Here is a 24,448-nt window from a genome sequence, read left to right on the forward strand (position 1 = left end):
GCTCTAGGCACGCGGTCTTCAGTACTTGCAGCACATGGGCATGCCATCTTCAGTACTTGCAGCACATGGGCTCAGTAGTTGTGGCTCTTGGGCTCTAGAGCTCAGGCTCAGCAGTTGTGGCACACCAACTTAGTTGCTTCACGCCATGTGGGATCTTCCTGGACCGGGGCTCGAACCCGCATCATCTGCATTAGCAGGTGGATTCTTAACCACTGCACCACCCTGGAAGTCCCTGGATGTTTAAATTTAAAATACCTTACTTGCACCAAATTTTGTGGGAATCAGAAATTTCAAACTGGAAATGAGTTAAAAAGCCAGGCCACGCTGAAAGTGTTTCTTCATTCCAGGATGTCAAGATAAGTTTAAATACAGGTTATCTGCCTATCTACTTAAAACAGAGTATATTTTCAAATTATCATACCATTTTAACCATTTTGATGGTTGAAGCTATGTATCAACTACTAAAGAAAAACATGAGAAAAACTGAATCCAAGTAATTAAACTATTAGCCATTACATTCATTTCATCCCATTTCACAGAACCATGAACAAGAATCAAACTTAAGTTTTTAACTCAGTAAGTTGTATTATCACAAGAATGCACAATGCTAGAATCTAGGATACCTGAGTTTAAGTCACAATTCAGCCACAATTATTAGGAGTCGTGGCTGAGTCACTTCTAATTTCTCTAGCATCTAGCCCTTCAAGATTATTCAGAGGAATAGTTTTCAGTTGTACGAACTACAAAACTTCACTGGGTATTTTTCTACTGTCAACTGGATAAGTCAATTTTATTCGTCTACTCCAAAAATTTTGATGAATGCATGGATGAGAACACCTGAGCTATAAGCAGTAGCAGAAAACACTGGAAATAACCTATTTAGCTGCACTTTTAAAACTAGGTTTGACGTCAGTGGAATTTCTAGAAATAGTAATCTATGAGACATCAAATCATGAGGGAAAATACCCAGTTACAAACGATCCATATTTATACACCAGCCATTCTAAACGTTTCCTGTTAGTGCTGAAGCTCCCAACACTGTCAAATAAAAACCTGGCGCTTTCAGAAATTGAGTTCAGAAGTACAAGGAAAAAGGCAATTAAGAGTAGGAACCTGAGAGTTCACAGAAGATGGGAAGGAAGGTTAGCAGTAGACACTCATATGATACCAGAGATACCATCCTCACCACTAAACTTTTCTTCTATCCTACCTAATTCACTGAAGTTTCACTTTAATTCCTAAACTTCCATGAATTAGGCCTAGGAACTAGCAAATACCCTTAGTGAAGAATGTAAATACTTTTCAGCAGGGAAAGGGGTTAGCAATCATTAACTTCTTAGTAAGAAATAGTGTGGATATTTTTCTTTCCTCCTATATCCTGAGATCAGCTACTCCAAAGGAATGAGTTTCTGATGGGGGAGAAAGTAAACATTAATTTGGGAACTTGGAGCACTTGTAGGGAAAGGTCAGGAGGCTTAGGTAGTAGAGTGGCACCAGCAGTATGGAAATGGAGAGGAAAATAAAGGATGGCTGACTTCTTAATCTCTGTAACGACATTGCTGTGTTAAGGAAAAACCTTTTCTTTACACCAAATGCTCCTTTAAAAAAACCTTATAACATATAACATAGTTATATAACATATAACATATGTAGACTGTAGTTATATAACATATGTAGGCTGCATCAGAGCCCTAAGCATAATTTATGCAGTGATTCTACGGCAAAATTTCAGCTTTCTTAAATTCCTAGTCAACTTCAGGAACATAGCTTTACTATATGTGCAGATGCTACCAGCGGATCATGTAGAGAAACCCACCTTGGTATCACTATTTGTCATACCAAAAAATTACATGCATTTTATGTTCAGAATACAGATAAAACTCAAATCTTTGGTAATGCACTTCAGAAATGGGAATACTTTTAACAAAAAACCTTTATCTGGATAATCAATCATGAATTCTACAACAAAAAACATTTTTACCTGGCAGACTGATCGATAGTTTTTGTTTTTTTTTTACTAAATTAATATTTACCATGTAGTTTTTAATGTGAAAACAGGTAAACAGAAAAAAATACCTACAAACAAAAAGTTCATTATGTTAACCAATCAGGGTCTGGAAATTTCTGCAGTTTTCTTCCCAAGTGTTCTCCAATCAAATCTTTTTTTTTTTTCCCCAGTAAAGAGTAACCTAAATACAAATTGTTTAATAATAACCTTAAAGTCTCATAGGCTGAGGTTTAAGTATTTATACTTCATATGGTAAGGAAACAGATATTGGACAATTTCTAGACTCCTGAAGATTTGGCATTAAAAACAAAAACTTCAGTCATCAGAATTCCTATTTCTACATTTGTGACTAACTACATAAATAGCCATTGGAAAACAGGACTTTCCAAGCTAACTTTCCAGTTAGACTTTAATCTTAAACGAAGTGTGTATGTGGTTTTATTAACCTATTACGATGCACAAGTTGGATGTCTTTCCATGAATGCTACTTACCACCACTGACATCACCCAATGAAAAAGAACACAATACTTACAATTTAATGAAATTCCAACAGCAAACAGTTCCTATGGGTTTTGGTTTCTAATACCTGCCTACCTAGAGTTAATAATACTTATTACCTGTTCAACAATTACAGAAAAAACTTCTAAAGCTAAGAAAAGTTTGAGGTAAATAAAGAATATTCTTTTAAGAATGAAGTAGCCAAGATTTCCTTTTACTCAAAAAAAACAAAAAACAAAACACAAAAATCACTTCCAAGAGTCAACCTCCATGTACAAAAAAGCAAGATCAATCACATTTATCGCTGGACACAAAAGATATTCCAAAGGTCTTTAAAAATGGTAATTAATCTCAAAAAAGGAAAATTAATTTTAGCTTTTATATTTCATTCATTATCAAGACCATATTTGCTTAACAAGATAATTATGCTATTGATACAAAACATACAGCATTTACACTTAACTGTACAAAATAATTTAAGGTTTACAAAAATATTAGAATGTTTAGACTTGACTGACACAGTCTTAAATAATCTCTTCTAGAGAAGTATAGTAAGACCACTGATTTCCATTTCATTTCTTTTTTAATAAGTCAAAGAAAGGATGCTGCAATGCTTCATCCAAGGTAATTCTTTTCACTGGATCATATTCTAACATTCTTCGAATCAGGTCAAACAGTTTCTCATGTTCCTCATCATGACAAAGCATAAATTCCTGAGGGGAAAAATGACTTTGTTTAAGAAAGACATTAAAAAATAGTTAAAACAGTTTCTTTTTTGTTTTTTGTTGTTTTACCTTTAATGGTTTGCAGCGTCTCCTAACATATCTACCAGCAGAACTATGTTCCTCCCAATCTAGCTGATTATGATGAAAATACTTGTGTTTCCTATAGGAAAGAGACGTCTGGATTAAAAAAAAACAAACCCCCCAAAATCCCACATGCTTGCCCTGCCCCCACCAGGGGATTGGGGGAAAAGATGGAACCACAGACATCTCTCTTTCTATATATATAAACATACAATTTCTAAAAATCTCAGCAATAATTATATCGGCTACCTTATATGATATTTTTCCTAATCTTGTACCCTCTGAAGTTTTAGTATCCCACCTAAGTTGTTCCCAAATACCATAAGTGAAACAATGCCAGCTTCAAAAACAGAGGTTCCTAGATCCATTCCTGTAAATTCTGATTTCACTAGGTCTGGTATGGGGCTGGAAATCTTTAACAATTCCCTGGATGACTTCTGTGGTGAAGCTATGTTTTGAAACCACTTATAGTATTCTTGTCCAAAGACATACATGTGGTTTGCAACAGTCTGGAATTCAAACTTAGATATGACTCCAAAATCAAGCTCTTTTTACTACTCTATGTATTATTTTTAAATCAACGTAGGAAAACACTTATGCAAAGGTTACCTTGAGTATAAAAACACCACTTTATTTACTGGATCACAAAGTAAATATTGCATTACTTTTCAAAAACGACTTCATGAAAAAAAATTCAAAATCTACAGTCTTTGGAATAAGCAATAACAACAAAGATGGGTTTTCTATAGTTTGAATATAGGCCACTGCATGTACCCAATATAGGGCTTTAATCTTAAAAAGCATACCGTGTTTTCTGAATCATGCGTGTTGGTATGGGTCCTAACATACGTTCCATCATTGCCAGGTGCTCTTTACTATCATGAGTCTAAAAAAATAGGAAAAAGAAACTTAGCACTTTCCATTTCCCTACATGCACATAAAGGAAAACACAAGAAGATAGTGTTTCCGGGACTTCCCTGGTAGTCCAGTGGTAAAGAATCCACTTTCCAACTAAGCCTGCCCACCACAACGAGAGAGCCCGCGAGCCGCAACTACAGAGCTCACACACTCTGGAACCTGCACACCACAACTGGAGAGAGAAAATCCGCGCACCCCAACGAGAGAGAAGCCCACGTGCTAGAATGAGACCCAATGCAACCGAAAAAAGTAAATAAATAAATGTTAAGAAAAAAAAGAAAATAGTGTTTCCATAAAAGGACTAGATTAGACAGCTATACAATTTATATTACACTCTACTTCAAAGATGGAAAAAAACTGAATGAGCTATACTGATTGTCCGATTTCTGAAATGGATTGGTAAGGTCTGTATAGCTGATTGAGGAACAACTTTTTAAGTATATTTTACTGAAGTACAGTTGATTAACAATGTTGGAATAATTTGTTTAATGTGAAACAGAACAGATTTTCCTTATTTGTATTACTTGCACTGTTTAACTGAGGGATGACTGGGGAAGATTACCAAAAACCTGGCTACTCATTTTATCGGTTGCTTAACTAACCTCCATTACCCAATGGATAGAAACTTCGTAACACTAATCCTAGACAATAAAAACACAGTCCCAATAATTCTTACAACAACCTTGAGCTAGGAATGTGGGAACATAACTTTCAAAGAGGTTAAGATACTAGCTCAAGCTCACATAGCTCATCAATGAGGAAACCTGAGCTGTGAACCCAAGTCAAAACTCATATTCTTAAATTACACAGTTAACAGAGCTTTGGCTAAAGTAGAATAAATTGTTAAACTAAATGGTACACTCCTAAGCAGAGGCTGGCAAACTTCTTATGTAAAGGACCAGATAGTAAATATTTTAGGCTTGGATGGTCACAAATGGTCTCTACCACATATTCTTTTTCGTTTTTTAAAGCAGGCATCAGACAGGATATAGTTTGCCAATCCTTGTTCTGAAGAGCAGAGTCTATGTGCAATGCTTTTTAAATCCATTAGCTACTGTGCCTAGCACACTGCTTTCAAAATGTTCTTAATTCGTGACAGGAATAAATAATACAAGCTCCATTATCTTCAAAAAGTTCCTTAGTTGAAGACTATTTTGGAGGGTAGAATTAAAATATAAACCACATCTCAAACCAAAGTTAATAATCGACGCTTAAGATCTCAGAATGATTTACAATCATAAAACCATCTGAAGGATTTTATATGTGTCAGAATGAAGAAAGCATGCACTGTGCTCAACTTTTTCCTTGACCCTATAGCTTACTACCACAAAACCAGACACCACCCCCTAGAAATGATCGACAGCTATGTTCTAGATATCAAACTTGTCTACAATCTCAGAGTACTTTTAACAGATCTTTACAGAGTAGACAGAAGTTTGGTGAGGTGCCCCACAGCAGTGAACACATATATTCTGCAGCAGCCACCTAAGTGACTTATAATTCATCACAGCTTCCTCCCTCCTCATCCTGCATTGCCATAACCTCAAATCAACCTTGATAGTATTAGCCAGGAACTCCCTATCCACCCTCACCCCATCTAACAACACACCTTGATCAAATCACAACCCTCTTAAAGTTCTTCAATGGTTACACCACTTGAAGCTTTCAAGACTTCTAGTTTTCTGACATAAGCAAAATTATGAGGAAAAAAAGTAGAGACCTAAATAACATTTTCTCCTTTTTGTTCTGCCAAGTAAGCCAATAACTATTACCATTTCACAGAAAGAACATTTTAATACCAAAAAACCAGGAGAGATAATTTCTAAATGAAAGCCAGAATGGCAACCCTACAAAATCATTTTCATTTTAGACCAACCAGTCTACATTTGGAAACCACTGACTCCTAGGATAAAACAAATGCCTTTCTATGGCAAACAAGTCCACTATGAACCAGTACTTGCCTACTGACACCATTTTCCTATTTATCCAAGACACTCTTGACAGCACTATTCATCCTTCCTCAACTAGAGTAGCTTCCTTTATGCCTGTTGCATTTATGAATACCATTTCTTCCTGATATGGCCATCACACACTCTAGTTTTCTGACAAACTCTTACTCTTCCTTATAGCATGGATTAAACTCCCTACTCCTCAGTGATGCCTTCTCTAAGGAAACTTAACCGTTCACCTTTTCTGGGTTCCCTTCTACATGGTTCCATTATAGCAAGTATCACATTGTACTGTACGTTTTCCCATGTCTATCCTGTGTATGACTTCCTTGAGGACAGAGATGCTGTCTTTTAATTTTTATACACATAGTGCTTAGAAATGTGCCTAGGGTGTCATAGATGCTTAATACAACTTACTGTTTCTGAATTCTTTTAATAAAAGTGCAACATAACCAGAGCCGAATTAAAACTGACCATAGTAACACTAATGTAAATTTATGAAGGAGCACCACAATAAAACAGATCATATGAAGTCAATATGAACCATGTGTTTAAAAGCTCCACATGCAGAATGAATTATGACCATTCACTGGGAGTATTTCATTCAACTATGGTTTTAGAGAAGGATGACTATTTTGCACATGTAAGTTTTAATCTTAAGAATAATGACACTATGGCAACTTTCCAATATGGAAACCAAAACTTTAACATGCCTTTAACATTAAAGCTCATAATGAATCAGTAAATAACATTTACTAAATACATACCTGAAAGACTGTGAAACCAAGGTAATATTCAATAAGAATGCAACCTATGCTCCAAACATCACAAGGCTGAGACCAACCTAAAGCTATTTAAAAACAAAACCAAACATTGTATTATGCAACAATTTTTAATTGCCAATACACAATATCTTTTCCTATGTGGGTGCTCTCTTTATATAGCCTATTTAGGAGAATATGATAGTAAATTCAGGGTTTACATTTTTAGTTTTATATCAAACATTATTCACTATGCTTTCAGTCCTCCATATCCTTGTATCAAATTACAGTATTTTAACCTGGGGGAGGAAGCATTTTACGTAAAATAAGAAGGATTAGCATATATTCCATAGTCTCTGAATTGCTTGTGCAATGAGGAGCACTGTTATACCCAGTTAACGGTTGTTCTATGAAATTTTACATTTTATTAGTGCAAACATAGATCAATAATTATCCTCAGAATGTAATTACTAACCCCTCATCAATTACCATTAGCTTGATATCTGAGTTTATTTCTTCCATTAAAAGAAATAGTAGTGTCACATAAATTATGTAAGAATTATAATGGATATTATAAGCAGTGTCACCCATAAGCAGAATTATATAGCTATTTAAAGTTCACATAGAGAGGTATCTATATATGTACTTTCAGGTTGTCTATATATGATCATATATACTTTCTCCTTCAGAATTCTCAAGAGTAACATTATTCAGAAAAGAAAAAAACACCTAGCCTTAAGTCTATATCTAATTAGAAAGGAAAAGAGTAAACCATAAAACCATGTTTTAACCTTTTAAAGATTAAGTTTTTAATAAAACAATAATGTACAAATAAATCCTACTTTAAAAGACATTTCAATTACTTTCAGTAACATTACTGAATTTAAAGACAAAGGAAGAAACAATATATTCAAGGAACTTGACTATGATTTAGCCATTTTTGTTAACCCTCATGGTACTTATCACTTGAACAAAAGGATAATGGAGCATGGTTTCTACTTACAGTAACACATACAAAATCTGCAAATGACAGAGCCTGGATATAAGATGAAAGTTTTCTTTTCCAGCCACTCCTGTCTCCCAGTCCAGCTTTCTCCCAAGTGACTGTAAATTACCTCATTCTCTTATGCGTCAGCTCTCATACTCTTTGGAATTTCACATCATTCACTTTTACCAACTTCTGTTTACTACCAACACCCAAGACATGAGACCAACTGCCCTCCTCAATGGTAGCAACTGACAACATCTTCCTCTTCAACCTAATTCTGCCTTAATCCTCAGGAGTAACACTTCACAAACACACAAAGAACCCTTCTAATCTTCCCATCTGTTCATTTCTTTTCCTAAAGACCAATAACCCCAATTTCAGATTTATATCAACTATCCCCAGCCTGGCCACGCATGGGACTGTATTATTACTAAGAATCACTGTATCTTACGCAATCTAGGAGGAGGCCATTAACTAACTGTAAGATACACCACTGTTTTACAAACCAATAACAAAGAAAAAATGCCAATTGTTTTATGTTCCCTCACATGTTAAAATGTAGAGAAAAATCTTCTTCTTAAAATTGATAAAACACAGCAAGTTATCTCTTTTTAAGCTCTGAAAATACATCTCTGTCCACAATCTCTTCCCACACTCTTTTCTTTTACCTTCATTGCAGCCTTCAGTCCTCAACCATGAATACACTTTCTAAACTACTGCAACACAGCAGCTTCTTTCAGACCATACTAAGCAGAAATCCTAGTAACATCAATCTCAAAGATGAGCTCCAAACCTGTGCTATCCTATTTGGTAGCCACTAGCCACATGTGGCTATTTAAATCTAAAATTTAAATTAATTTAAAATTCAGTTCCTCAGTCACACTGGCTATACTGAAAGTACACAGTAGTCTACGTGTGGCTACGAATTGCTACCATGTTAGGTAGTGCAGATATAGAACATTTCTATCATCATGGAAAGTTCTATTAGCCAGCACTACATAATATTCTTAATTTCCTGTCCCTTTTACTAATTCTCTACTCTAGGTAAACATCATTAGTTTGCTTTCACATTCATATTCTGAACTACCAAGTCCTCTTAGACAAAAGGTAAAAAGTGGAAAAGACTGATTCCACAAAGATGTTTTACTATCCAACCTCGGTTGAAACTTACTTTTGGTGAAGTAATATGTTTATACCATTTAACTATCTCCCAATATCACCTGATCTGAATTTTTCCCACTGTCTCCAAGCCCCCAAAGCCATTTCTGACTTCCTTGCTCTATCAACATGACTTGGTCTCGAACTTTTAAATTTTGAGGCATAAGACGCACTCTCCCTCATTGAGCTCCCTTTTATTAATATTTAAAAACCCTGCACCTTAACTAATTTTCCTTTCTATGCTTTCTCATGTCAAAGATGATCAAAGAAGCTCTCCTCTTAGACTAGTCCCTCTTTCTTCTCCTCTTAACCTCCATCCACCCTACATCTAGACGTCTGCCAACCCAATCTTTAGCATTTTCACCAGCACCATGATTTGTGATGAGACGAAAAGAGGTGCCCACATTGCTTCAAAATCATACTGCTGTCATGTACTTAGCCAATACAGCTTGTTCTCTTATGATCTTGTAAGACTGACTTGTTCAAAAATAACCACAACCTGGAATATCTTTACAGATGATATCACATTTTTCCCACTCAGGAAAAATATTTATAGCAATGTCCAGACAGCTTTTATGAAAACAGAAAACATTTTCTGTACACTGCTAAGAAAATTACAGCTATCCCCCAACTACCTGCCCCCCAATAAAAGCTGTAGAGAAAAAAAATCTCTTTTTCAATTAAAATATCAGGAAGTCTGGTATCTACTAACCCAAAATGACCTCTGGAGCTCTGTAATGCCGTGTAGATACCAAAGTACTATGATGTTCATCATCGTATGTTGCACTTCCTAAGTCAACAACTTTGATATCTGTGTTTTTCAGTGTGCGTTCATCACGTTTCTAGAGATACAGTTAAGTAAACACAAAGATCAATAAAGATATGAAATATTTTATAGCACTATCCAAAAGGCTTGCACATGAATTATCTTTTTGATTTTCAAAATAACCCCATGAGAAAGGCAAAGGATTACCCTTTTTGGGTTAAACATCAGGATATAATAAGCCTCAAAGGTAAAATTCCTCATCCAAGGATCACCAAGCTAAATTAATTTTAAAGACAACTACCAAAATTAAAACAAGTGTAACTTACCATTTTTGAATTATACTTGACTACATAGTCAGACTTCACAAATAAAATATTTTCAGGCTTCAGATCCGTATGGGTTAATTTATTATGATGCAAAACTACAAAAGAACAAAAAGACATTATTAGTTTCACTTACAAATTTAATCTGTACCGGAAGACAGGAGAATTAGTAGTAGAGGTAGGGATCAAAAGTGGTTTCATCTTTACTTGCAATGTGCATTTTTAGTGACAATGTTTTGATATGTTGCTTGTACAATAAAACCTTTAATTTACTGGTATTTAAAAATTTAACAAGTATACTTACAATTTATTGACTGACAGATCTGATATGCCATTTGCCTGATATGGTCAATTTGAAATGGCAGAAAGCTGTTTTCTTTAATGAAATCATAGGTACTAAGTCCCAGGAGTTCAAACACAATACAAACATGACCATGATGATCAAACCATTCTAGCATCTGGACACATCGGCTAAAACAGATCAGAATAAAAATAATTCAGTTCACAGAATTCTGATTATTTCATGTAACATAATGGATCACAGTTCCAAGTTTATTACTTACAAGACACTATTGGGATCAGTACTATTTAAATGTTCTAATACTTGGATTTCTGAACGAGCTGCTTCACGATATCGTCCCACATTTTTTATGATTTTCACCGCTACATGCATGCCACCCCTTAAAAACAAAATGAAAATGGTAAATGTACAGAAGGGCACTGAAGACATGTATCCTCTAAAGCAGCCATCCCCAACCTTTTTGGCACCAGGGACTGGTTTCATGGAAGACAATTTTTCCATGGTGGGGGGAGGGTGTGATGGTTCAGGTGGTAATGCAAGCTATGGGGAGCAGCAGATGAAATTTCACTTGCTCGCCCACTGCTCACCTCCTGCTGTGAGGCCCAGTTCCTACCAGTCCACAGCCCAGGGGTTGGGGACCCCTGCTCTAAAGCATAATCTTATTAAGTACCAATCATTCTATGCTATTTTCCTAAAATCATCTTTCAGGGTATATTATAGCAGATCTATAAACATTTTTTCGAAACATTTTGACAAAATATACATTATACGGAGTGATGATTTCTCTTAATACTTATCAACGTTAATGTTTGTTTCCAAAAGTTTAAATTTACCTAGATTTTATAAGTAGTTTTTTTTAAAAAAAAGGATAAAAATATAAACCTTGAATAGAACATACTACTGCTGAAAGCATTCACTCATTCACCAGGCTAGCGACTGTGCCAGATGTTGCATTGGAATCAGTGTTAAAAAGGGCTTGTCCCATGTACCTCACAGTCTAATGGAAAAGACAGACACTTGAACAACTTATCATAAGGTTAGAAGTGCCTGGTATAAGGAGTAGAGAGAAGAAAGAGCCTAACCATCAGGGTGAGGGGAGCTTAGACTTCTTCAGAGAAGAAAGACAACTATCAGTTTGTTAGATAATTCCGGCAAAGGAGACACCAATAAGTCATGAAGCCAAAAAAATGTTTAGTGCATTCACGGATGCGAATAGGTATAAATAGCAACAATGTAGGGCAGCGTGTTTTAGACCGGGACATCTGTAATACTTCCTAAAAAGTACAGAGGGAATTCCCTGGTGGTCCAGTGGTTAAGACATGAGCTTTCACTGCCGTAGGCCCAGGCTCAATCCCTGGTCGGGGAGCTGAGATCCCGCAAGCCACGTGGTGCGGCCAAAAAAAAAAGCCATAAATGATTTTGAGGAAAGGGATTTCCAAATCTTCAGCTTCCTTCTGTCCTCTTTTCTAAACCTGATCTTCTTGAATACAAGCCAGCAGTCAACCCTGCATTTTTCACTATGGCCTTCCCACATTACAAAAGAGAACCCCATGCACACGAAATTAATATGGTAAGGTTTGTGCCCTAGGCTGTTTATAAAAAAAAAAAAATCTTTGAGGCAAACAAATTTTTCTAGTGGTTGGATAGCAAACCTATTCCAAACTCATTTCTTTTGACAAGGCCCCAATGAAGTTGTGGGCTGATATATAATCATCAAAATAAATTTTTAATGATTTATCTCCCTATGATGTATAGCATATATCTCAAGACTTACAAGAATTACTATAAAACTGCTGTGACAAAACTTCTTCTAGTCTCATCTATTTAATCATATGGCCAAGTTTTCTAACTGCTAATAAGCTATAAAAATGAACAGTGCTAATAGCTATAAAAATGAAAAATGGATAATGGTGTTAGCTAATGCTACTATAGTAATCATATTGCAGTATATAAATGTTTCAAACCAACGTTATACACCTTAAACTTACAAGCTTTCATATTACTTGTCAATTAAAAAAAACGAAAAATGGAAACTTAATGCTAAAACAGTAAGATTTATCTATGGACACATGAACTCATTTTTTAAAGGCCCCAACCATCTCAATAAAAGATATATTTTCAAACTGTATGTTTTAGGTCTAATAAGTATCAAAATTTGTAACAGATTTGTACTTGATCAATTGAATACTATTCATTGGAATATCTCAAATACTCAAGTCTTAGAACCTCAAGAAATTTTTAAAAGACCTTAATGGGACAACTAGTGAAATGGGAATCAGGTCTGTAGATGAGCTGGCAAAACTTGAAAATACATATAACATGTAAATATAGAGAATGATTAAATACTGTAAAATGTTAACATTTGTGGAATCTGGGTGAAGAATATATGGGAATTCTTAGCAACTTTCCTAAGTCAAAGTATTTCAAAATATCTTAAAATTTTACTTTATGTTCACATTTTTGTCATAGAGAGGAAAGGGTGATAATAAAAGACATTTAGGATAATATTCTCTATGAAAAATGAAGTAAAAGTAAGTTCAAGGATACAGCATTTCTAAGTATTCAAGAAAAGTTTGTTCGTGGATGACAGGAGGTATCAAGCTGTTGTATTTAGATTCCTCCAAACATTTAAAAAGAGAGATATGTTTTTTTTAAAAAAATCAGCATTTACAATAAGCTGGAAATTACATCCTCAACTATTTTATGAAGAAAAGTTTAGATGTCAATTTAGAAATGTGCAGTTTCCACTAAACTGTTTTAAGACATTCACTTACATAAAAACTTGCAACCACAGAATAGAGATCCTAGAGGAAAACATTTCCTTTGGAAATAAAAGTTTCTGAACCAAGAAGATTAGACATGCTAACTTATTGTCTCTGCAATTCAAAAGTAGGGTAAAGCACTCTAAATCTCTTATAGAAAGCTAAGGACCTAAGTTCTAGGAAACTCTTCACTTGAACATTCACATTAATTTCAATGAACTCCATCTGATAAAAATTCTTAGCATTCTTGATCAAAATCCATACTTACGGTAAATAAATCATACACAGTTCAAGAACTTTTGAATACTTATACCTCCCAGGAAAACACATAGTTACCACTTAAATTCCAGTTCATTTAAATTATGGATCCTTCTCCACCAAAAATATCAGAATGTTCAAAAAAGAAAAACAACAAACTTACATGCCATGATCAATACACTCTACAACTTTGCCAAAGGCCCCTTCTCCCAAAGTGTCCACGATTTCATCTAAAGTGAGGGGGGAGAAAGAAGTGTAAGTACCTGCGTACAAATTATCAGTTATTCAAATAATGAATGCTTAAGTGTGGAATATTTTCAAATGATCTCTATTAAAGCATAATTAAGGTTCCAGCAGTCAAATTATTTTATTTTCAGCTGCTACAAAAATAATTTAGATAGAGCTATCATTCTTGCTCTAATCTCAAATTCCACTGATTATTTTGGAACTTTAGAGTAGAAATATTTAAACTCTATAGAAAAGAAGAAATACAAAAGAACAACAAACAAACCCACGAAAAACAAAACAAAAAAGCAATGAAGAGTTCTTTAGCCCCCCGCTGACAAACTATTCTTAAAAAGATTATTCTGTCTGAAAAGTTTAAAAAGTGTTGAAAAATATTCTATACATCTTGCTCTTAGAACGTCTCCACTTTGACAGATCAGGTGACCCTCCTCATCATCCTCTATACTCCTGGATCTTTTCCTTCGGTGGCTCTTCTGGAACGGCAAGTGGGCAGCACCAAGATCATCCAGCCAATCAATATATCAGAGTGAATTCAGGGCAGAATACGCAATTCATTCAGCGGGGAGATATTCAGGCATTCAGATAAGCACCAGGCCACGAACAGTTGGCAGGAGCAATTTCAAATTCAGTCCCCAGAAATTCACAAGGCACAGTTTATGTTACAGAAGAAAAACATGGCAAGGAACAGATTTTCAGATAAGATACTTAAAGTGGCAATAGAAAAAAACAACACAATTGTCTCTTTAAAATACTGACTTAATTGAAGTCTGAAATTTAAAGAATGCAATGTCATGATCTATTAATCTCTTGTTATAAAATAGCCTATGCTGTGAGTTGAGATGTCTAGTTTGTCAGGAAAATGTTTTAAAATGTCAAGATTAGTTCAAATTGATATTTAGCAATATTTTTAAACATAATTAAAATAAAAGGGGAAAATAAAGGCTAATGTCAATGTTCGATCTAATCAATGATAGTTCTACTGAAGAAAACTTGGGGAGGAAAATAATAATTCATAGTTTACTGCAAACAAGTGAAGATTCATGAGTGTAAAAAAAAAAGGGCAGGCTTTCTGGACAATAATTTCCCCTTCAGCACCCACTTTCAGAACTCCAATGGAACTAATTGGAGCCTGTGCTATACACAGGGTAAGTATCCGCCAGTGCAACTTTCTACATTTGTCTCCAAGTACTGGGAAAGGGGTTTCTTTTAAAGTAAAAAACGTTTATGAAAGAAAAGATGGGTGCTTCATCTTTTCGTATGATTATGTTATAAAAGATAAAAATATTTTTAACATTAAAATCAAGAAACTCATGATCTGGTCTGCAGAAAATGAGTAAATGTGGGCAAATGAGGGCTAACTAATAAATACAGATTAGTTGTAAGAATTTGGAAGTTTCCTTTAAGGATTCAAGTAATATAAACACAATTATATTCATATAGTATTATAAACTTTTTCAAATTTATTGGCTCAGTAAGAGCTTTTACACACAAATAAGTATCCACCCAAAATAAAAACAAAATCAGTCATACCGAACGTGACTGATTACTTGAACAGTGTCTATTACGCTTCCTTTTAGGACTGCTTCTCCTGCTTCGGACTGAAGATTTCCTGCAGTGGATTCGATAACTGCTTTCAACGTCTCTGTGATAATGTCTAGGAACATATCTTTCGCAGTAGTCATTTCTGTATTCATCAATGTATCTCCGGTCCCGATAATCTCTCTCATTCAAGGACCCTGCTTCTAAATAATGACTGCAAACACATTAAAGGATTTAAAATTACTCTCTTCATTCTAGAATAACGTGGTTAAAATAAAACATTCTCTCAAGAATTCCTGGTTTAAAACAGCTAACTCAATAAAAGAAAAAAATACAAATTGATGAATTAGAATTTATATTTAACTCACAAAACTTAAGAAGTAATTTTACTTTAACCAACAAGTAAAGGGGAACATATCTCTATTAATATATACTGCTATGAAGGAACAAAGCTTGGGTCAAATCATTCAACATATTCAGTGTTTACTTGATTAAGTGTCCCTTTACCTTCTGGGGAAAGTTAAGACCAAAAATTCACAAAACTGCTCTTCTGAAATTCATCAATCTTGTGATATATGCATCTGTAACTAAGCTCTCTTCCTTTTTTCAGAGCCACACACAATATGAGGCAGGCAAAACAGGATTCCTTTCCTTCTTAATGTAAGTTAGGTATCTCTGGCACACAGAGTTCTTTCATGAAAGGTGTATTAGAGCTAAAGGAATCTTAAATATATTTCAGGCCTCTCATTTTACAGATGACTAAACTGAGATCCCTAGAAGGAAAATGATTTGCCATGGTTGTAGAGCACATTCTAAATCCTATTGTATGTGCCAGTATTATTATACACACCACCTATTCCATCTCCTCTCCTCTATTTCGAGCTTCCTGTATCTCCCTGAGAAATAGACAACACAGCTTTTGAAGGCTGCTTCATGTGCCAAAAATATCTAAAATATATCCCCCTCAAATGAGAAAAGGTTCTTGTAATTGCTTGCTTAGGATTTCCCAACCCCCTACTTCCCTTTGCATTTTGAATTTGTCACTCCTGCTTGTGAAATAAACAAGAATTCAGGAAAAACAGCATCATCTGGTGCCATAGTGCTTAACTTCTGAATCTACAGATCCCTTTGAAAATCTCATTGAGAGATATGGACCCTCTCCCCTAAGAAACGCACAAATGCATAAACAAAACTTGGCAAGGAATTTCAGAGGTCATGGACCTCAGGAAGTCAATGGATTCCAGTTAAGCAGCCTTGATCTGATGGAAAGAAAAAGATTCAATTGGCCCAGTTTCCCATCCCCCTCTCTACCTGGGATGAGTGTCCTTTTCAACAGAGTGTGAAGCTTCTAGAGATCCCTCAGTGCACATGGAGCACTGAGGGAGAGAGGGGACACCTGCCCAGTCAGACACACCAGCTAAAATAATCCTGACAAGCAATGGAGTGACAGATGTTAACCAGACTGCCCTCACTAACCTCTTTCTTTTTCCCAGAATATGTTGTCATTTGTTTTCTCAGGAGGCTGGTTTACACAGAAATAAAGGAGAAGCATCTCTAAAACTGCTACTCAACAGGGCTGGCATCAAATCCAGGCTGGGGAGATGCAGAAACCCCCTTTCCCCAGTGTCAGCCTTAAGTTCTAGCCATTGGAGAAACAACTCAGGATATTAGGGTCTAAATCTGGGTCTAAGTCAGGGATCTGATCAGTTGCTTGGAACCGTTAAGGGAGAGATCTACAATACGTCAAACTAGAAATTACCATACTCTAAAGGGCATCTGTTTAATTCTGTAAGGCATCCTTCCCATAAAAGTCTAAAATTTATCGGAAAACTCTAACACAATAATCCTTAGCTGGACTAGTGCATGAAATTAGAGCTGCTGATAATCCATAAATAATCTAAAGAATAACAAACATAGAGTGAAGTAATACCATGAGGATAAACTAAAAAGATGAGGACCTCTTCAACCTACAACAACCAAGGCTTAGAGATTATATAAACAAAGTCTACAGAATTATAAAGGCTATATGGACACAGTGAACAGGATGAACAGACTGATTTAATTTCTAAAAATATTCACTGAATGTCCAGTGAATATTTCACTGTAGTTCTTCAAAACAGCCAAGACTAATGAGGCTATGGGCATTTGTTTTTATTTCCACACAGGTCCTGTGGAAGGTAAAAAATATATATGAGGCAAAATCCCTGCCAACAAATAACTGTTCAGTTTGAGATTACTCATACAAGAATAAAACAAAACTCAACAATGCAGGAAATGTTGAAAGCCTGGATATGAGTGCTTAGGAGAAAAAACTCAAAATGCTTAAAATGGTCAGGGAAGATTTCATGAAAAAGAAGGGAACAGTTGCATCTTAAAGGGAAATCAGGATTTGGGCAAAGTGGGAAGTAGAAGAAATGCCAGGAAAGAAAAATGGCGTATTACCATCTTACATTTATAGAGTACTTTTAGCCAGAATGGCTTAGAGATGAGTTTGTCTACATGTTACTTAGGAAATAGTAAGTAGACAATTTCAGCAAGAGCAATTTTCACATAGGGGAACATAGGCAAATAAATAAGCTGGGAACAGATCATCCAAAATCTTGTATGCCGGGCTAAAGGGCTTAAAACAGTGTTTCTCAAAGGGTGGTCTGTTTATTAACAATATCGAAATATTGAATTTTTAAAAATGAAGATCCCTGGACCCCAGGTCAGACTCACTGAATAATCTGGTAATATGCATTTTAAACATACCTCCAAAGTGATTCTATTCACACTAAAGTTTGAGAATCACTGGTTTAAGGCTTGATACTCTATGTTACAACAAGACATTTAAGGATATAAAATGTGTTCACAGTGTTCACAGCCACATCAGTCTTCCTGTGTAGAATTGATTAAGCCTGTAGGAAGGGAGAAATTCACAGGCTACTTACAAATCATAAAGAAAAGACACTCTGAAATATATATGAAAAAAGGTAAGATAATTGATAACCAATAAAAGCGCTGATAAATCATAAGAAAAATACACTTTAATAGAAAAAATAGGCTAAGAATACAAAAATAATGTTCACAATCAAATATACTTCAATTAAAAAAATGTTCAAGTGTTCAATAAGCACATGACAGAGGACAAATTCAGCAGAAATTTAAAAATTCAAATAAAACAAAACACTATTCTTGGCATTTCAAAATAGGCAAGACTGGTGACAGCATGTCGTAGGAGTGTAACTTGGTACAAACTTTCTAGAAAAATATGTGAATATGTAGCAAGAGCCTTATAAGAGTTCACACCCTTTAACTTGAAACTGTCCCTTCTTAGAACCTATTTTCAGGAAATATTCAGAGGCAAAGATTTGTATACAAAAATATTTTTCAGAAGAAGAAGAAATAACTTTACATCCAAATGGGGGACTAGCATCCTACCAAGCGTACCTTCTTTATACGCTTCTGTATTTTTCATTTTTTTCCAATAATTTTACAAAAAACACTCTTGTAAAGTTTTGAATCTTGAAAAAGATTATTAGATTACTCCAGATTAGAGAGCAATTACCACCAGACATCTCTGGTGCCAATATCAAAGAAGAAACTATTGGCCTAGTGGTTATTGCACTGACTCAGTAACATCTTTATGTGGTTAATTATGAATATGAATTCATCATTCATATCATTCATCATTCATATCATTCATCATTCATATCACTTCCTTTCTACACATACAATGCATAATAAATCCATGAATGGTTAGTACTATATGTTAAGCCTTACAGAGTATTTTGTATTTATCTTAATATAGGGTACAGATATTCTTGTATAATACATTAATTAGCTCAGGTCATTGAAATCCTGGCATAGATTCTCCCTCTTCCCTCCATATGATAGTGTGTGAAGAATGATTAGTCTGCACTGATTACCAACAAGCTCACTGTTCTACAGAACAAGTCTGTTTTGGCATGGAGAAGGTAAAAAATTACATATTGTTTTTTAAAGTAACCCCAGTTGGCTAATTTAGAAAGCAATCTGGCAAACAGTCCCAGTGGAACATCTGCACAAAACAAGGAGAAAACATAGAACCAACAAAAACAAATGAGAGAGGGAAATTAATGGAGGACAGAATGAAAGAAACTCTATTCACCTAGGCTTTGTTTAATCATTTAGGAACTTGAAAAATTCCTTCAATTCTATATAAATGTATTACCTCCAAATTTTACACTGGTAAGAATACAATAGAACAGGACACATGCCATTGGAAATTTTTATTGAGGCCCTTCTTACAACAGCCAAGCTTCTAAAAATCCCAAACATATCTACTGGCCTTATCTACAAATATAACCTGTAGAATACAGTATAAGCAACTAATCCCCAACACACTTTAACATTCTCACACACCACATGCTATTTTTCTCATCTGGATGAACTCTTCCCCACCCTTCATTATCTCTCATTTGTGGAACCCTAAATAAGTGCCCCAATGTACAGCTCTCCCTACTACATACAAGTTAAAGGCACTCACTGGTCCTTTAATCACTTACTTAACTTTTGTGTGTCTCATTTCCCCCAACTATATTACTGGCAGCTGGGACTCAATCAACTGTCTCCTACAGCTCCGAAATGGACACAGATATGTGAGGGTAGGAACTCTGTTCTATTCACAGCAGTGTCTAGCATATAATAGGCACTCAGTAAATATTTTCTGAATGAGTATTTGTTGACTGATTTATAAAACAATCTGACAGATGAAAGCTATATAAGCTAATGACAAGTCATTAAAACTATTAGTGTTAAAATGGTACTAGTTCAAGCGTAATTTACCAATCAGATTCTTTAAGCTGGTGATGTGGTTTACAATGTCTGTTCTCTTGTGTACTACTGTGGGATCTCCTCTTCCGTTTGTGACTTCCACTGTAGCTTTCATGTCCCCAGCTTTCTCTGCTATCCCAGTCAGGGCAGTGAGTTCTTTTGGAATGCCTCATCTGTTAATGGAAATGAAAAGTGAGTTGTGGAATTTACAGATGGTTATATTTAGTAAATAAAATATTTCACATTAATATTAAATAGAAAAACCCCAGCACATAGGGTTGTACAGGTTCTAAAATCTTCGTAGGTAATGGTTCCCAGGGCATGGAGGCACTATCCCACTGGTATGTCAGATGATTCTAAGTGGTATACACACCTAGTACTAAATGATAACACTGTGAGACCTTAATACATTTTCTTTCAATTCTTCTGGATAAATTCTCAGCTTGGTGCATATCTTCAACTAACACTTGCTAACTGCCATTTTAAAAAAAGAGTCAGGATTCAGGCTTAGAGCCTTCAGTAGACAACAATATCTAGCTAGAAATTAATAACTTTTTTGGTTTTATTTTTATCATTACCTTCTTTCTATGGTAAATTATTACTAATCTCTTAAGTTATTGATATAATCAAATTATTAAGTTATTGATGTTAACTTTAAATGTGAACTAATTTAAAACAAATATCACAAGTGTCATGCAGCTTTGTCGAAATACTGTGATACAAATAACTGAAGTCAGAGAAACACTTAGGGATACTGAATATAGGAGATGACTGTTTATTTTCAGATCATCCTGCAGCCATTCTTAAAATTAAACATATTTGTTGTAGATCTGGGGTGACTAAAGAAATCAACCTATAAGGATGAATATGGTCACACTGAAATCAGATAATTGTTACAATTCCCTGACTCCATCTACATCCTCACAGGTTCCATTCAGGATCAGGATCTGTGTTCTAACAATGTCATCCCTATCTGCCTCTTCCCATCTTAATTCTTTCACAAAGCAGTTAAGTTTTTAACAGTGATGTCCAAACTGTTGAAGAGGGTGAGGTTCACAACTCAGCAAGGAGCTGAAAACAGGTAAAATGGAGCAAAACCAACTTAGTTAACCCCCTTCAGTTAGCCCAAATGACTCAATAACAAGCAAACAAATTCAAGTAAAAAATTTAAAAGACTTCAAATGAATTAAAAGACTTTAAAATGAGGCATCTCCTGGGAGGTATTCCCTAAGAAAATGTAGGTATCATGCCATCAGAGCCCGAAGCCACCAAATATTCAGATCTTTTAACTCACTTCTCTTGTTGATTCTTAGGTCCAACAAAAATCCTAAAACTCTACTCAGGGCTCTCACTGGAAATTGACAAGTGAGCATTCTGATTTACATAGTCATTTGAATATGGGAAACTGAAATAAATGACATTACAAATTAACCTGAGCCAAAAGACCATCAGAAAAGCCATCAAAAAAAAAAATTATATTTCTAGTGGAATTCTTCTGACCCTTCAATTACCCAAATTGTATTTTAACCACACAGGAACTCTTTAAAATTGTTTAGTTAAGCATTCTTAAATCATAGCAAGCAAAATTACAACATCTGATGACTGAGGTTTATTACTATGACTATTATGCAGTTTTTGCAAAACATGTGTGTCTGCTTCAGTTCTGTTTTTTTCCTTCTACTGTCAGTAGGCCATAACTAGCTCACCAAGGCAGAATTCTTAAATAACCACAGTTATCAATATGCAAATATTAAAATAAGCATCTTGGGAGAGCCAAAGGTTTTTATTTCTCTAGCCAAGTTCATTACTTTAAATTTAATTCAGCTGTTAGGAAGCCATTCCCGCCCCGCCCCCCCGCCACCACTACTGTTCAGAAATATTTTCTCAGGAGGCCAAGAGAAGAATCCCAGATCCAGGTTACACAGATTAGGTTCCTTCGCACACAAAAAAAAGAAAAACTATCTAGAATTATCACACTATTTTTAATTAACAAAGAATCCTACATGTTAGAATCATCGGACATCCTTCAATAAAAACATCAGATACAATAAACATCGGATGTTTATATCCATCTTAGGAACCTGATTTACTGCCCTTTAACACCCTGTATTACCCGACAATTTTACGTTATCTATATTAAAATATCTATATAGGTTAAAGTTATGATTAGATGGCTCCAAGAGTACTGTATGTAATGGATAACAAGAAGCCTGTGGGTGTATGTATGGAGCACAATCATACAAAGATAGCTATAAAATAAGACCAGGTGGCTGACGTGGTCAGTTTGGAGCGCTGTTTCCTAAGAATAGTATAAGCATTTCACGGTTACTTAAGTAATCAAGGACAGTGTGATGCAGAAGTATCAGAAATGCAGATCTGATGCAACAATACTATGCTCCACTTTAGGAAAAAAACAGTTCGCACAAAGGATGAGCCTCTCCGTATTTACCTCTCACAAGCACGAGCTAAATTCCACCACCTGGACTCGCAAACTAGCAGTTCCTCGGACGCCCAGTCCCCACCCCCCGCCTCTCCGCCAGGGCACCTGGTCAGGGCCTTTGGCGCACTCAGAGGCATAAGTCTGACCTCGGAAAATCCCAGAATGCTGCAAACGGCCGAGGCCAGGGACCCAGAATAAGGCTTGATCTAGGACAACACTTGCCCCATGAGGCTCTCGCAGGGTCTCACCCTGATCGGCGGGACGAGTCACGGGCCTAAGGAGCCGTGATGTGAGTGACCTGGCCTCTCTGAGAAGAGTCAGCAGCAGAGCCGAGGCCTTTCCGCCCTAGGATTTTAAATCTACCATGACACCTGGGCAACTTTAGGTTTCAAATGCCACGAACAGAGCTGTGCCCCGAAGAAACCCCCGTTGCCGAGGCCCCGAATCCCGTCCTTTTTCCGACACGTGGCTTCGAGACCTAAAAGACTGGGAAACCGCCCAGCCCAGAACACCCTATCCGAAACCTTACCTCCGCAAAAGTAAAAGGCCCTTTGGCCAGTAATTGTCACCAAACCGCCGTCTTCTCTCCCACTCGCTGCGACAAACATCCTACAAAATGGCGGCAACACCCTCTCCCTACACCCCCACCGTCGGCCTCTAGCGCCATTTATAAAGGACGAACGCGCCTGCGTAACAGAGCTCACGCGCTCCCGCCTCTCCCCTAAGGGGCGGAGCCCTGTGTGACGTCAGGGACGGGCCCCGCCCTCCACCACGCGGTTGCGCGGGCGGAGCAGTCCACGCTCCGAGACGTGTGGTGGCTGAGGCAACTCCCTAGATTGTTTTCGTTGTGGGAGAACCTGGGTGAAGCCGGGAGGAAACGCCCTAAGCCTGTGGCACGTGTCTGCTGCTACTCGAGGAGTTATTCTGAATGCAGCACCTCTCAGCAGAGGCAACCGTGGCTCCGTTTCCTGCTCTCCCGCCCCAGTGGGCCGCACCACGGCTGAACTGCAGGCAGAGCCACCGCGCAATAGACAAGCCGCAAACCGGCCCAGGCTGGTGCTGGGGTTAGCTCAGTGAACGCGATTGTGTAGTCCAGCCCGCTTGGAACGTCCTGTCTAAAAATGGATTCCGATAAATAGGATGTCTTAGGAAACAAGCTCAGAAGTGCTTATCTTTTTAAGGCCTGTGTTCCTAATAAAAAACAACAAAAAAATAAGTTTCAGTTGAGACTCCTTACAAAATTTTTCCTGTTGTGGTCCCTGCCTCCTGGGCAGATTCGGTAGCTGGAAGTTTCCCTAACAAACTTTTCCCCATTATTTATTCCTGTGAGTCAGTTTTATTTAACCAAGGCAGAGTAATGTCTGAGAGCTAGTGAGCCCCGTTAAGGGGCTTGCTTACCTCAGATAAGGTATTTCGCAGTTATAAGGATCCCCAGACAGTTTCCCGTTGTGAGCGTGTAGAGTGAGAAGAGAGAAAAAGGCCAAAATCTGAGCCCTGGGGAGCACTTAAGGGACAGAGGAAAAGAGTCTGAGAAGGAATGATCAGAAGGAGAGGAGAACCAAGACTGCGGTGTCAGAGTAAGCGAGAGAAGGGCTTAAATGAGGGAAAGGCTGACAGTGACAAATGCTGGGAAAGAGTCAGGTAGGGTTGGTCCTGAAAAGTGTCAAGGGGATTTTGTGTTCTGACAAACATTCGATGGATAAAAGAGAAAGTCAGAAATCAAATTTGGGAGGGCATGGTTGGACTGTTGCGGGCATAAATCCAATAGCATGTGGGTTTGTACCTTGTACCTTGTTAGGTGAAAGGAGGACACTGTCATTTCATGACCTAATACTGTAGAAAACTTGTGCCACCTACTCTGGATAAATTGAATTGTTATGGAGATTGTACCCCATGTTAAGAAGTGAAGTGAAGTTGAAAAGATAATTGGAA

The 24,448-nt window shown here is 36.6% G+C and overlaps 1 protein-coding gene across 5 annotated transcripts; it reads right to left on the bottom strand.

Moving 5' to 3' along the window:
- Positions 1–2,705: 2,705 nt before the first annotated feature.
- Positions 2,706–23,204, bottom strand: CLK4 (CDC like kinase 4). 5 transcript variants are annotated; one of them, XM_004326027.4, is made up of 13 exons: positions 23,046–23,204; positions 20,089–20,249; positions 15,274–15,496; positions 14,126–14,216; positions 13,661–13,727; positions 10,740–10,856; positions 10,481–10,647; positions 10,180–10,274; positions 9,800–9,929; positions 6,948–7,030; positions 4,120–4,199; positions 3,302–3,392; positions 2,706–3,220 (listed from the first exon to the last, which is right to left on the bottom strand). In XM_004326027.4, exons 2-13 carry the CDS (start codon positions 20,247–20,249, stop codon positions 3,080–3,082), a joined length of 1,446 nt encoding a protein of 481 aa, XP_004326075.2. In that variant the 5' UTR covers positions 23,046–23,204; the 3' UTR covers positions 2,706–3,079. The 5 variants fall into 5 exon arrangements, with proteins under 5 accessions (XP_004326075.2, XP_019798557.1, XP_019798558.1 ...); XM_019942998.3 differs by lacking the exon at positions 3,302–3,392; XM_019942999.3 differs by lacking the exons at positions 14,126–14,216; positions 23,046–23,204 and adding an exon at positions 18,034–18,179 and having other exon boundaries at positions 20,089–20,226.
- Positions 23,205–24,448: the final 1,244 nt, after the last annotated feature.

Source organism: Tursiops truncatus, chromosome 3, assembly GCF_011762595.2.
Source record: "Tursiops truncatus isolate mTurTru1 chromosome 3, mTurTru1.mat.Y, whole genome shotgun sequence".
NCBI classification, from domain to species: domain Eukaryota; kingdom Metazoa; phylum Chordata; class Mammalia; order Artiodactyla; family Delphinidae; genus Tursiops; species Tursiops truncatus.